The sequence below is a fragment of the Danaus plexippus genome (assembly GCF_018135715.1).
Source record: "Danaus plexippus chromosome 3 unlocalized genomic scaffold, MEX_DaPlex mxdp_25, whole genome shotgun sequence".
NCBI lineage: Eukaryota > Metazoa > Arthropoda > Insecta > Lepidoptera > Nymphalidae > Danaus > Danaus plexippus.
Genome location: NW_026869844.1, coordinates 262,400 through 276,238, shown reverse-complemented (window position 1 = coordinate 276,238; position 13,839 = coordinate 262,400). Strand labels below are relative to the sequence as shown.

The window sequence follows — 13,839 nt, the reverse complement described above, 5'->3', positions numbered from 1 at the left end:
AATATAAAATATAAAACTTTTATAGTACTAATTTATATTTAGGTATTTTTATCGATTGTTTATTGGTTCAATTGTTAATCGAATGACAGATAACAAATAATGTTTATTTAAAAATCGGATGAAATAAACGTCTTCAGTCCGCCGTCCGGTGTCAGTGTATACGACATAAATTATTATTATTGATATTTAACACAAATATTTATAAAATAATAAGACATAACATAACTAGTAAATCCTAACAATATGCTTCGTAAAGCTATGACAGTTATCGTAAAGAATGTACGCAGTAAGAATAAAGTTGGTGCTGTGGTTAAAAGGGGATCGATACATTCAATATGCCGTCGAGGCGCTCTGCATTGTGTCTGTGAGGTGAGAGCAATCATTTGACGCCTTTAGGCTTATAAACATATCAAATCCAACTGTTTTCGTTTAGAATTTTCTAGCAATTTTAATCCTACTCTAAAAAAAAATATATTTAGGAAGAGTGATAAAATTCTTCTCTATGATTCTTTATTATCAATTAAGTTAAATATGTATATGGTTTTTGTTTCCTTGTTATTTCATCGAAGCTAAAGTTATAATGCACATTTCTAATGGCTGTACGTTTTGAACATCACATTTTTTGTTGTTTCGGTTAGCGGAAGTAGTGCGCACGCGCACGATACACACGAAGCAGTGTTGAGTGTGAACTGTAGTTGTAGGGAATGCATCATTATTATAATGGCTGAGAGTATCATATTTCATTAATTATAAGTGACGTCATTCATCCCGATGTGATCGCTTACGGCCAGAACCAGATGAAAATCATTATATCGCAAGCATGGTGCACAATGTTTATATAAATAAAGCTACGTACTATATATGTATAGTATTTTGGGCGGTTTGAAAAATTGTTCTCACTTTTAATACGATAAATTGTCCTCTGATAACGATTACCCTTTTGAATTTTAATATAAACAAGTGACATATTCCTCTGGCTTATGGAGTAACAATTTTTTAAACTGGTTCATTTTGAGAAAGTACATTTCACCACCGGTTATGAAACGAGATATATCGTTATGACTCCCGGTCATAATAAGACGTACCGTTCTCGTGTAAAAGTCGTGGTGTGATCGGTTTCATCGTTATAGGTACAGCCTGTTACCTGGTTATATATGATATATTGTCACGTGTAGGTGCTGTCGATGAGCGATGAGCTGCGTCGCGCGCTGTACTCGGGCGCCTCACTGGACATGGAGTTCTCGCCGCCAGACCTCATCGGAACCTCCGAGATATTCACCATGGAACACCGGTAAGAATTTCGAGATGATGAAAGTCTCGAAACATTACATACATTGGATGTATTTTAAATATTTGTTTCATAATATTCATAATGCTAAACTTGGTATATTTAAATAGCTCAACTCAATGTTTAAGCAACATTGCTTAAAGTGTTGCCTGTAACTTTTTGCGATAATTTACGGCCATTGACACGAACGGCCGAGTAACGAGTTATTAGTATTAAGTTCAAGTTATCCAAGAACATACGTACTATGATACTTTTGTGCTATGATACCCGTGTACCATGATACCGCATTGAAACACGACCGAGACTTGTGCACGCCAAACATATTTTAAAACAATAAACACCCATATCATACAATTTTTTTTGCAAAAGCAGTGAATAAAAAACAAAGTTGGATAATGCTATTCAATTATATTTATTAAAAGAAAAAATTATGGATGCTCATTATGCTGTCGAGTTTGTGTGTTGTAAAGCATTTTTGAAGTAGGTACACTAATGAAATATATATTAAAATAAAAAATTATAACATTGAAATCGCCAACCCGTCTTGAGCAAGCGTGGTGATTAATGCTCTAATCTTCTCAATGTGAGAAGAGGCCTTTGCTCAGCAGTGGGCTCCTATAGGCTGATGATGATGATGATGATATTAAAATAAAACAGATTAAAATGTTTTCGATTAGAAATAGTTTGCGAGCTGTATCCCGCTGGTTGTATATAATGTGTCATACTTTACACAAGCATATGATATCGTAAGATATGGACGAGAACAAGAAGATTTCTCATAACCAAATATAAGACTCATCCTTCATACAAGAGAATTAATTACATACATATATCACTATTATTATTATTGTATAATTTTGAGTTTACAAGAATAATAAAAAATACAACATTAAAGAATGCGACTACGTATTTTGTTTTCGGTTTAGATTCGACATAATTTTTATTTGATTGAAATTTTACATAGAAATAAGAAGATCTTCAGTTCCAAAAGATGTGTAAAAAATATATCACATTCACTCAATATAACGACGTAATATGTAAATTAAAAAATATGTATTTTACATAATATAAATATGGAGGAACCAATAAGAAAGGAAATACAGAACCCAAATGATATAGTTTGCTTAATCTGGTGTTAGAAAACGAACGTACGGCCTTCAACTATCATCCGAATGTTTATATATAATTAAATCAATATTTTTATATCAACATAAAGATGTCAAACTCAAACTATCGAGTGGGGGTCGATATTATAAAATTGATCAATCGTTGAAAAAAATCTGTATTCTGTTTTTAAAAACAACATCTTGTTTATTAAATATCATGATATAATTTTATAGGGAGAAGCTATGCAGCGTGTTGCCCGCCCGCGCCCAAGGTTACATGTGGCAGCTCACATTCAGCACCAGCCAGCACGGCTTCTCGCTGGCCTCTATGTATAGGAAGATGCAACGAGTCGACAGTCCTGTGCTGCTCGTCATACAGGACACCGATAATAACGTAAGACAACTGCATATATAACTCACAAAAATCCCCAAAATTATGAACAGCTCCACCTATCGACCGCTGGAAGTTATTAAAAAATCCAAATTAATAGCTTATTTCAAATAAACAATAAACAAGTATTTCCGCGATATAATCATAGTACATATAATGAATCATTATTGTCGTTAAAAAATACACACATAAATGAGATTAGAGATTTATCTTAAGACTAGATCTGTAATGGAATCTGAAATTAACCTGTCGTTCTTGAGATATAAACAATTCAGTCATATATTGTATATTATAAAAGATAAATAAATATTGTATTATTTGTTCTGGTAACTACTAACTACTCTGCAGATCTATACCACAGTGCTATTAAAACTCGCGCCAGTCTAATACAAAAAATTGTAAGCGCTGTAATAGTATGACCTTGACATTTAACAACGATATATTTACGCCATTCGTTTGATATGACACATTTAAAATTCAAATTAAATACAATAAAAAAAAATAGAAACTAAGATAATTAACCGATTCAGCGACTTAACCGTTTTCTATCGAATAAATTTTTTAAATATGGAATGAATTCAAATCGAAACAAGCGTTTTGTAATAAAAGAAATTATATTAAAATAATCTCGTAAGTGATATATTACATTGCAACTAACTGTAAATGTTGAAGATTTGATATATTAAAGATGTAGAAATATATTTAAAATGTTTTTTTTACCATATTATTAAAAATAAAATTAAGTGAGAATTTAAAAAACGATTTGTGAAATTAATAATATATTTTCTCAACATTGATCGTGTCTTTCGTGATAATTTGAAACATGCAAAGTAAAATTACATCTAAATATACCTCTTAGCCTCCGGCTTAAAAAACACACGGCGCGGCGCCGCCAATTATATCCTCACATATAATATATGCAGCGTTTTTCTTTAGATGCATTCGGAAATCATGCTTAAGGTGACGGGATATATCAAAAATAAACAATTAATTTATATCTATGAATATCAATGTGCAATAGTTTTATGAATGAATAATGTATTTAAAAAAAAAAATTAAATTTATGGCAACAAAACTAAAATCGTATTATGATAATGTTTGTACAACATAAATATGCCTTGATATGTCAAAGAAGCTTAGAACCTTAATAATTTATTTTGAAATTAGGTCGAGTGTGACCATTTAAAAAAAATTTCAAGATAAGTTGTTTAGAAATTGAAAAGGAACGGTTACAAAGCATCTATTTCAAAACAAAAAATCAATATCGCTCAGAGCTGTTAGTTACACAGCTTGTTTGACGTTTTCCAGGTGTTCGGTGCGCTGACGTCATGCGCGTTCCGTCCCTCGGAACATTTCTACGGGACGGGCGAGTCGCTGCTATTCTCATTCCAGAGAGAGGAAAGGCGTCTCTCACAGACGAAGGACGAACACAAGGAGACTGGCGACGAAAAGGACAAGGATAAAGATGGTATACATACATACGACTACAAAATATAAGATATAGTGATAGGGCACAGTTTGACAGTATTGAATGAATTATAAACATGTTGTTCCCGCGTAAAACAGACTAAAGTTATAGAGTAAAGGTAAATTGTAAATGTATGTTTGTTTACAGAACAAGTTGTGCCATTAAAAACCAAATTCAAGTACTGGGGCTGGACCGGCGACAACATGTACTTCATCAGAGGAAGCAACGATAACATCTCCATCGGCGCTGGAGAGTGAGTTCACAAAATATAGTCTCATACAATATTTACACTTTATCAGAGGTTGTCTGTGTTACTAATTATATTCGATTTATAATTTCCTCAGCGGCAAGTTCGGCCTGTGGCTGGACGGCGACCTGTACCTGGGCCGGACCCAGCGCTGCACCACCTACGGCAACGAGCCGCTGACCACGCGCGAGGACTTCGTCGTCAAGATCATGGAGTGCTGGACCTTCATCTGAACGCCCGCCACCGACGCTAGCTTTACTGTCTTATGAAATTTGCTACGATTTGACACCTTTACATGTCGGTTTTGACTGTACCCAAGATATTTTGTACTCGCATCGACTCGAGCGCCCTCCCCTCCTCTCTTCCCCTTTGAGATGGTAGTCTGCGCGCTTTTCTAGTCAAACGTACTGAATCCCGACCACTGTTTTAATTGTCCGTTTAGAAGCGTGCGGCCGGAGCCCCGGCCTCCACCGCAGCGAGTGCGTTGAACCTAGTCAATTGTCGTTCGTATGTAGGTTACGGCGTACCGCCGGTAACGATTACGTGTCAATTCAATTAATGCATTGTTGTTAAGAAAAAAAAAATAAATAATAAAAAAATATTTGTAATGATTAAAATATCATTGTACAACGTTATGTAGAGGTTTATATTTAACGTAACGGTTTTTTGTGAGCGACAGTCTTTTGGTGTTGCCCACTTATTGACGTTGACGTAATTTTTCATTGATTTCATACAAATCTGTCATTAACTGTTTGGGCCACTCGATTTTCGGCGGAGTTTGACGTGCTGAAAGCGTCTTGCCAAGAGCATGGTGGTTACTAAAGTTACTCATGATACTGTTTTTATTCATCTATATATAACATAATTGTGTTTCTTTTAGTTTCGAAGTGGAATGTTTTGTTGTCATGTCTGTACGTATTTTAGTTGTATACCCTAAGTTAGTGAACATGGAACGTGTCTCACTTTCACTGTGATTTGTTTATTATGAGTGCATTTTATTATAATATTGAAGCGTTATTTTGTAATTATTGTTTAAAAATGGTAACTTTAGGTTGACCGCATTAATTAAATTTATATCTTTGCTTGTAATCACTATACTCCTTAGTGAGAATGTATGTTAGGTAAATTTATTGGAAATATTATTGATATATTTGTGTTTATTGATTAAACAAGTATAAAAATATTGTGGTAACGCTTCAGTACAGAAACGAGTAGCTGGATATGATATAACTAGAGGAACATTATAAAATAGATGTCTTAGAGCTTGATGAATGTATTCGTCATTGTGCTTATTAGTAATTGTGTCACTTAGATCTTACTCAGATATTTTTTGGTCGTAAAGTTATTTATTGATCATATTTTAGTGTACTACGACTATTCAGAGTATTGTAAAACAGAATGGTGACTACTTATCACATGCAGTATTCAATTTTCTTATAATTATAATACTAAATACATAACTGTGCTATATTATCCAGGTTTCACTACAGCGTTACTGAAATTATTAAATGCAGATAAGGGCTTATTCAAATATATAGAGGCCAGTTTAAGAATTGCAATACAAGCTCTGATGAATGATAAATATGTTCTATTAACCGGTCTATATTATATTGGAGTTGATAGACAGAAGCAGTAGGTTGTTAAACTAATATATAGATGGTTTTAATCCTCAAATAAAAAGTAGATACACACTTGAATCGTTTCACGGGATTAGTGTGAAATATTATTTTGTGTATAAATCCTGAACATTTGATATTTGTAAGATATCAAATTCCTATGCAATATTACCAGATTGTGGACATGAAATAATCACAACTGCTCTGTCATTATGATGTTTCAGACATATTGTTATTGTTTACCATCAAGGTGTAGTGATGATTAATTTATACTAAACAAATATTTATTGGCATAATGTTAAAGATATATAATCACTAAAGAATTGTTAAGTAGCAGTGAGATGTTTAATATTTATTTATGTTATAATTTGTAACCTTCAATTGCTGCTGTAGATGTTGCGTTCCGGTGATCTATTATGTAATATCTAAGTTGTTAAAATGTAAATCAAGCCATAATAACTGAGAATATATTCTTTTGAAGAACAGTGTTTTTATTTGTATTTATTTTATAAAAAGTTATTGATCATGATCATTACAGAATAGTTTAATATCTTGAATGGTAGCCGTCACTGTTATGATAGTCATTATAGCCTCTGTTGTCATATTGGCTTCTGCCATGTCTGTTGTAGTCACCTCGGGCTCGTCTATCTCTGTTACCATAACGATCGTAAGTATTGTGCCTGTTGTTATACCGGCGATCATGCCTTCGACCTGAACTGTTGGATGACAACCAATTTTCTAAGATTGGTGGTGTAGGAGGATCTCTATTAACAACCTTCATGTACTCCTCATCACGCTCTGTAAATCGATCTTTGAACTCTGCCTCACATTTTTCTAAAAACTCCTTCTCATCTGCGGATAGCCCTTCAGAATCCATATTTATAAATTACTCGAGGGGAATGTCAATATGGAATCTGTAACTGAAAAAAAATATGCATTAAATACGATAAGATAGAATCAAAGGAGATTAACAATAACCTTTCACAAACAAAAGCCCCAAAATTTAATTTAATTGAGACAATTTCCTTTGAAACTGGGAGAAGTGTACTTGTAATTAAGAATAGAGAGAATTGTCCTTTGCCTGTCATGGTAAACATTTTTGCATTAATTTAAACAGTAAGTCTTCCCATTCACATAGTAAATGTGTGCACATAATAAGTAATGATCCAAATGTAAGCTTGGCTATGGAGGTATAAACATGGGAGTCAGTAAGAGAAGCTTAGTGTGAATTCACTAACTGAACCATATGATAATGGACAGATGTTTTCATTTGCACAACCCACAATAATCATTAAACCCACATAAATCATTAAATCTAGCTTCTAAATCCATTTTCATGTTTAATTAAGTCTATCGAAACAGTTTTGTGACTTAATATAGATTTCATTTAAATTAAATAAATTATATAAAGTAAATTAATCTAACTCCTTATGTCATGTTAATCAGACCTCAGGATATCACAATCAGTACTGTAATCAAAAAATAATAGTATAGTAGTAGTAATCAATAGTATCCTATAGTATGCTTAAATTATATATTTAAAAAATAATCAATGACGGAATATTATTATAACATGTCCCGATTCTTTATCTCAAAAATATAAGTAATACACCTTCAATAGTTGTCTTCTATCACAATTAATCAGCAATTTGATAAAGCTATTTTCCAATGTGACCAAAAAATAGAATGAATTATCAAGTCATTGTATACTATCAGCTTTAAATTTTAATTGATATTAACACTATCAGCAACCCAAAAAAACAACAAGACAAGACAAACACAGACACAGTAGTCCAGCCATAATGAATCAGATAATTACACTGTTCACCAATAAGTTGTGTAAGAATGAGGCCATAAAATACCTCAGGATCCCCATTTAACTTTCCTATACTTTCAAAAACAAAACCTACTAGGGTTCCACACTCACAGAAACAGGGCTTCCACAAATATTCAGGAAACCATAAATTGTCTTCCCACTGGAATATTTTAATTTTAAATTACAAAAATCTCCTCTAAATATTTATATACATTTTATGAAACAGGTTCTTAAATAGCAGTACTTAGAAAAAATATATGTTATAAAATAGTAATTAATGACGACACAACATACCTCTCCTTCTGAAATACAAGTTGAATTACTTGATGTTACAATTGGAAATTTAAATAGAATGTCTTTTAGCAAAATCTGCACAAAAACATCGTTTCTGTTGTACAGCGTGTCATTAAATGCATATAGAAACTCATCTGACGGTTTAAATATAATACTGTCAGATGTTGAGACTTCTTTACCACAGTGACGACATAAAATGTGCTCTATAAAAACGATAATAATTTACTTATAGAGTTTTTCTATATACCGTATTTTCTTTTTCACAGAAGGCCTTACCAGTGCTATTTGAGAACTGGACAAGGTTCCCTAGTGAACTTGATATGTTCACTATCAGAAGAAGCAGTAAAGAACAAATCATTACTTTTATTAGCTGCGTAACTAACAGGATACTGTATTTATAACTCTCAGGAGGTAAATATTTACAAAATCATTTACCTTAAGCTAGATTTTTAAAATATAAAAACGTTTGCTTTTTTAAATTATTTATAAAATGACCGAATTGAACTGACTTGTATAAGACTACAAAGATAAAGGTACATGATAAATAGTAAATAATGAATAGAGAACCTTTAATCTTGATTGTTTTTTGATAACAAATATCAAAGATTATACGTTCTATGACTTAATTCTTACGTATTTATCAAGAAAAATCATTCTTAAATTATTTTATTTTATATATTGTAATATTCCATATATTAAAAAAATTAATGAAATGTAAAGAAAATATTTTTTAGGATCTGATGCAAAAACCAAACATTTCTTTTTTTATTTTCAGCACCATAGCTCGCGCGCATTTGCTTGTATCTGTCAAAGTTGTTTATTGTAAAGGTTAAAAAATAAAAATGCATTATATAAAAAAGAAATTAAATAGTTACATTATTTTATAAATTGGACACTTTTTGTGAAAACATTGTATTAAAATAAAATTTTTAACCAACTGGATCTTTGTTAGAAGCTGTCAAAAAGTACGCGAATATTAGTTGTGCAGGATTTTTGCATAATGTTCTCACACAATGTATGAAGATGATAACATTACCTCTACTCCTAAGCGTTACGCACTAACAGAAGTTACGAATTCAACCAGTTACGTCTCACCGACGGCCAATCTAAAGTTGTTGACGAATGTTGCGTTGCAGTATCCCACGCCGCCGCCAAGCACGGTGCATCGAAAAGAAAAGTCCCTTCAAATATTATGTGACAAGTATGTTATAATTTATATGTATATGTGTCCAAAAATTAAAAATATATTCTTATATTGCTTTCAAATATTATAGGTTCCTCAATTTGTATCCATTACACGGCAATGGTACGGTAGAAATACAACTGGACAGTACCGCAGCCCGATTAGGGGTTGAAAAGAGAAGGATGTATGATATAATTAATATATTGGAAGCCATGCAATGTGCTGTACACAAAAGAAAAAACACTTATTTGTGGCATGGCGGTGCAAGGCTGAATTCTTTTCTTAAAATGTTGAAAAGGCAAGGAGAAAATTTAAAGTTATCAGAAGCTCTTAGAGGAAGAGCACCAAAACCACCTGCACCAAAGCATAAAACTTTGGGTGTTTTAGCCCAAAGATTTTTGATGCTTTTTTTAGTGGAACCTCCTGTGAGTATATTCACTAATAATAAAGAATTATCAAATTTAATTATCATTTATGTCATAAATGTATATTTTTTTACAGAATACACTAATAAATTTAGAAATGGCTGTGAGTGTTCTAATAGACACAACAAACAAAAATAAATCGGTGCTATCTCCTGAGCAGCAGGACCGGCAACACAAGTCCAAAGTCAGGAGGCTTTATGATATTGCTAATGTCTTCATTTCAATTGGTCTCATAGAAAAGGTTTCAGGTAATTTAATATTAAAGAAGCCAGTATTTAAGTATGTTGGTCCTTTTAAGATGAAGGAAACTGAGAAGGTAGTTTGCACTCCATCACCCGTCACACCCCTATCAATATTAGATACACACCAACAGATGACACCATGTCATGTATTTGCTGGTAAATCTAAGCGCAAACTAGAGTTTGCAACGCCTACTACGAGTACAGAGAAGCTCGGACTGACGACCCCTCCACACACACCATCTCACAAGTGGGATGAAATCCTTCTTGTAGCCGACATGGAACTTAATAGAATTAACAGTGGAGTTGTGATTATATAGATATTTGTCACTTAAATTCTTAATTACCTATGTATACATACAATTTCAATTAATTATTAGGTTCCAGATTGTTTAGAACTGAGACAATGGTATTGATTAGCCAGAATCATATATGAACAAAACAATAATGGGGTGTAATATGCTTGCCAGATGTAACTATTTATTGGCAAATGTTACAAGTAATATGTTATAGTCTGATATATTTTGCTTGTAAGCAGACTGACTGATTGAGAAAAGGCAAACATTTGTAAACACATCGTCTTCCAGGGGATATTTAAAGAAAATATATTATGACTGTAGATGTATAATTTTTGCCCAATAAGTTAATTCTATTGTTTGTTACTGAGACCAGAGGTTTATCTTTGTCAGTCATACTAGTGCAATGAACAAGATATTAGCGTATTTATTTTAAGAAAATTTTATAAATGAATTATTTAAACGGTACTACCGTAAGACTAAAGATATATGCCATATTTTCAAAAAGTAAGGTTTATTATAAAAACTGTACCACAATATAAAATTTAATAATGTATAGGTTACTGAATTATAATTTATATTGAAAAATTTAAATGATAATTAATTTGTGTAATGTAATGTAACTGAATGATTTCTTCAGAGGTTATGTTTTGCGCCCTGGGAGCTATTGGACTGAATTATATTATACAAGCAATGTCAATGTAATTTGTATAATTGTGTATACTATTCCCAACTATTATTATATATCGTGAATTTATTCTTATATAGAAGACATTTATAGTTGTGAAGTTTTGACAAAGAGTAATATTTGCATTTAAAGTCGCCTTTGATACATAGTTATTATGATGAATTTTATAACAAAGTTGCTTTTATTTTATATTTGTTCTAAGTTACATGTAATATTAAATAACTTCATTTTTATTTTCTCTTTTTATTATTTCCACATTTGGCTACTAAAAAGTTTTTATAGTAATGGCATCAGCAAATTACTTTCTGATTTATATATCTCAGAGACAAAACCTCTTAGCATTCAATGGATTCACCGTGCGGGTGCCGGGTCCATCGCGTTGCAGGGAGAGGAGCTTCAACAGTGCCTGGGACTTGCGACCCAGTTGGAGGTTTAAGGGGCCCCTATCTAACGCGCGTGAAACGCTCACCTCCACCGTCCAAGCTCCTCTCCCTACATATTCATATAGAACACTTGTATCACTTGTATGTATATCGCTAACAGAGGCCAGTAAAATAAATTAAAACAGGTAATGGTAATAAGATTATTATTTAATATACAAGCACAAATAAATTCATCTATAAGGAGAAAAATAAAGAGGTGGGCTTAGACGCTAATTTTAATAATTTATAGTAAAGAAAAAAATTAAAGGCTCTCCATAAAACTTACAAGTAAATAATATGTAACCATTAAAGTAACAATATTTGACTCTACATTAAGAAATGTATATCATCATGATTTCTTAGAATGTTCTTTTTGTGCCAAGATTTTTATATAGATCTATACATATAACATAAGTTATTATTTTTGTAACCATAAACATGTTAGGTTTAAGTTTATTGTTAGCTAATTTTTATATTCTTCTGAATTAGTTTGGGTTGACAAAAGAACATTGGCAGTAAGTGTCACACTTGCTCGATCATAGGAAACTGTTCAGGATCGTTTGACGCTGGCAGAGTTTCTGCATCAAAGAAGCTGGCATGCAAAGCTACCACTGTCACCGTAGCTCCTGTACATGAAATACTTTGTATAAATATTCTTATCAATAATATCCAAAAGCATAGATACTCATTAATGCAAAAATAAACTGTTTTAAACATAAAATTCAGTTCAAAGTTAGATATGTTAATGTTTACTCATTTATTGAATATATATGCCTACCTAGCACCCAGAATAAAACTGCCCCGGCCCCGGCCAACCAACACAGGGCCATTGACACTGCTGCAGCCACCACATACTGCTGGGTCTTACTTAGTTCCCAACCACCTATCTATGTAAATAAAATTATGTAGAAATAGTCACAGTATTACAGGAAAGATAAGACAAATATTACATCACAGAAGAAACAATTATATCAATTAGTGTCTAGAAAGGGAAAAGAAGTGTAACCAACAAAAGATCAAATAAAACTTACTCGTGGCTGAAAATAAAAATATATATTGTTTTTAAATACCAATTTAATTTTTTTTTTAGATAAGACAAACGCAATAAAAAAACCAATATAGTTATTAAGTATAACCTTCCATGTGTTAGGTCCTGAAGTCAATTTTCTGTATCCAAAGAAACTAGCGACCATAGCAATTAATAGTAGCGGGGAAGTAATTCTGTAACAAAAAATATGCAATAAATCATATGAATATAAACTGAAATAAAATAATTTCAATAAAACCAAACAACATCAGCCTAAAAGGATACTTACAAACAGTATGCAAATAATCCCAAAAATACAATTAAGTAGTTGGCTTGAAAGTATTCAACGTTTTTATAGAATCTTCGTGATAATCTTGGCAGGGATACAGGAGCCTAAAAGTTTATAAAATACAAAAAGTTACGCTCAAAATTATAATATAGTGAAGTGAACAATTATAATACTTTTAATGATATTTATAATAATGAACCTTGAAATTGTCAGTGGCTACAAATTGAGACCATGGTCTCCGTGAAGATAGCACTCCCAACACCAAGGCAGGTCCAGCCCCACTACGAACTTGCTGCAGTAACCTAATTAATTTAAACATTTACTGGATATATTTTCAACAAAATTATAAAATTTCTGTTATCATAACTAGAATTTTTTTCAAATACTTGTTGATTGTTATTACGATAAAGTATAAGCATGACGTACGCCAAATGACTTCCACTACTAGCAGTAACGGAAAGTACCATGATTACTACTACTGAATTACTTAGTTGGAACTAAGCAACATACTATTCAAAAAGCTTTATATCTTCACAACAAAATAAAATAGCAAAATAACGTCGTGAATAAAGCTCACAAGCTCTAAATAAAAACACGTAGTATATTTCCTTCGGTAACAACTTACAACTCCATATCATTGACATACTTTTGAAAACCCTTCTTTTCCATTGTAGCGTTAATTTCGCCAGGAATATCTATATTTACGTTGTCGGCCATCGTTATATGATTATAACTTTATATACACTTTGCTACAGTCGGACTCAATAAAACATAAACATTAAACACGAAATCATAAGTTGTCAACTTTGAAAATAACATCAATGTCAAATACTAAACATTGCCATTAATCTAATATTCTGCTAATTTAATTGAAGTAAATGAAGAGCTCATAATTTTTGTTATCTATCAATTATATGAATTTAACCAAATTTGGATTCTGACGACTGCAAAAAAAAAGGTGTCCATGGTCAACCGATATAATTTGGTTTAATTGGTTTCATTTACTTTTTCTTCATGGTCAAGATTTCTTATTGGAAAAATTTT

The 13,839-nt window shown here is 32.1% G+C and overlaps 5 protein-coding genes across 8 annotated transcripts in view; 2 read left to right on the top strand and 3 right to left on the bottom strand.

Moving 5' to 3' along the window:
* The window catches only part of LOC116771715 (nuclear receptor coactivator 7), a 46,457-nt gene extending 39,856 nt beyond the window's left edge, over positions 1-6,601 (top strand). The window contains 5 exon segments of the mRNA XM_061526634.1: positions 1,176-1,291; positions 2,629-2,788; positions 4,094-4,253; positions 4,401-4,506; positions 4,598-6,601. Coding sequence (XP_061382618.1) covers positions 1,176-1,291; positions 2,629-2,788; positions 4,094-4,253; positions 4,401-4,506; positions 4,598-4,733 — 678 coding nt within the window. The 3' untranslated portion in view covers positions 4,734-6,601.
* Positions 6,602-6,660: 59 nt separating this feature from the next.
* LOC116770338 (RNA guanine-N7 methyltransferase activating subunit-like) lies at positions 6,661-6,993 on the bottom strand. Its single transcript, XM_032661781.2, has one exon. The coding sequence runs from the start codon at positions 6,991-6,993 to the stop codon at positions 6,661-6,663; it is 333 nt and encodes a 110-aa protein (XP_032517672.1).
* On the bottom strand, positions 6,843-8,655 carry LOC116772669 (uncharacterized). 3 transcript variants are annotated; one of them, XM_061526655.1, is made up of 4 exons: positions 8,503-8,655; positions 8,227-8,429; positions 7,936-8,092; positions 6,843-7,036 (listed from the first exon to the last, which is right to left on the bottom strand). In XM_061526655.1, the coding sequence occupies exons 1-4, from the start codon at positions 8,582-8,584 to the stop codon at positions 6,996-6,998; spliced, it is 483 nt and encodes a 160-aa protein (XP_061382639.1). In that variant the 5' UTR covers positions 8,585-8,655; the 3' UTR covers positions 6,843-6,995. The 3 variants fall into 3 exon arrangements, with proteins under 3 accessions (XP_061382639.1, XP_061382640.1, XP_032520855.2); XM_061526656.1 differs by having other exon boundaries at positions 6,843-7,030; XM_032664964.2 differs by having other exon boundaries at positions 8,044-8,092.
* Positions 8,656-9,011: 356 nt separating this feature from the next.
* Positions 9,012-11,290, top strand: LOC116768382 (transcription factor E2F7-like). The gene is made up of 3 exons (XM_032659092.2): positions 9,012-9,427; positions 9,501-9,834; positions 9,911-11,290. Exons 1-3 carry the CDS (start codon positions 9,240-9,242, stop codon positions 10,391-10,393), a joined length of 1,005 nt encoding a protein of 334 aa, XP_032514983.1. The 5' UTR covers positions 9,012-9,239; the 3' UTR covers positions 10,394-11,290.
* A 339-nt stretch (positions 11,291-11,629) lies between these two features.
* LOC116768558 (prenylated Rab acceptor protein 1) lies at positions 11,630-13,623 on the bottom strand. Of its 2 annotated transcripts, none has more exons than XM_061526747.1 (6): positions 13,421-13,623; positions 12,995-13,097; positions 12,796-12,899; positions 12,616-12,700; positions 12,258-12,366; positions 11,630-12,105 (listed from the first exon to the last, which is right to left on the bottom strand). In XM_061526747.1, the coding sequence occupies exons 1-6, from the start codon at positions 13,510-13,512 to the stop codon at positions 12,002-12,004; spliced, it is 597 nt and encodes a 198-aa protein (XP_061382731.1). In that variant the 5' UTR covers positions 13,513-13,623; the 3' UTR covers positions 11,630-12,001. The 2 variants fall into 2 exon arrangements, with proteins under 2 accessions (XP_061382731.1, XP_061382732.1); XM_061526748.1 differs by having other exon boundaries at positions 13,442-13,622.
* Positions 13,624-13,839: the final 216 nt, after the last annotated feature.

What these genes read in the sequence shown, in the direction of transcription:
- LOC116770338 (XM_032661781.2), bottom strand. Translation starts at nt 6,993, where the DNA reads ATGGATTCTGAAGGGCTATCCGCAGATGAGAAGGAGTTTTTAGAAAAA.
- LOC116772669 (XM_061526655.1), bottom strand. Translation starts at nt 8,584, where the DNA reads ATGATTTGTTCTTTACTGCTTCTTCTGATAGTGAACATATCAAGTTCA. An exon ending in CTTGTATTTCAGAAGGAGAG is followed by an intron (nt 8,093 to 8,226) that starts GTATGTTGTGTC and finishes AAAATATTCCAG; the next exon opens with TGGGAAGACAATTTATGGTT. An exon ending in ACAACTTATTGGTGAACAGT is followed by an intron (nt 7,037 to 7,935) that starts GTAATTATCTGA and finishes ATTTTTTTTCAG; the next exon opens with TTACAGATTCCATATTGACA.
- LOC116768382 (XM_032659092.2), top strand. Translation starts at nt 9,240, where the DNA reads ATGTATGAAGATGATAACATTACCTCTACTCCTAAGCGTTACGCACTA. An exon ending in CTTCAAATATTATGTGACAA is followed by an intron (nt 9,428 to 9,500) that starts GTATGTTATAAT and finishes CAAATATTATAG; the next exon opens with GTTCCTCAATTTGTATCCAT. An exon ending in TTTTTTTAGTGGAACCTCCT is followed by an intron (nt 9,835 to 9,910) that starts GTGAGTATATTC and finishes ATTTTTTTACAG; the next exon opens with AATACACTAATAAATTTAGA.
- LOC116768558 (XM_061526747.1), bottom strand. Translation starts at nt 13,512, where the DNA reads ATGGCCGACAACGTAAATATAGATATTCCTGGCGAAATTAACGCTACA. An exon ending in TATGTCAATGATATGGAGTT is followed by an intron (nt 13,098 to 13,420) that starts GTAAGTTGTTAC and finishes TAAATTAATTAG; the next exon opens with GTTACTGCAGCAAGTTCGTA. An exon ending in TAGCCACTGACAATTTCAAG is followed by an intron (nt 12,900 to 12,994) that starts GTTCATTATTAT and finishes ATAAACTTTTAG; the next exon opens with GCTCCTGTATCCCTGCCAAG.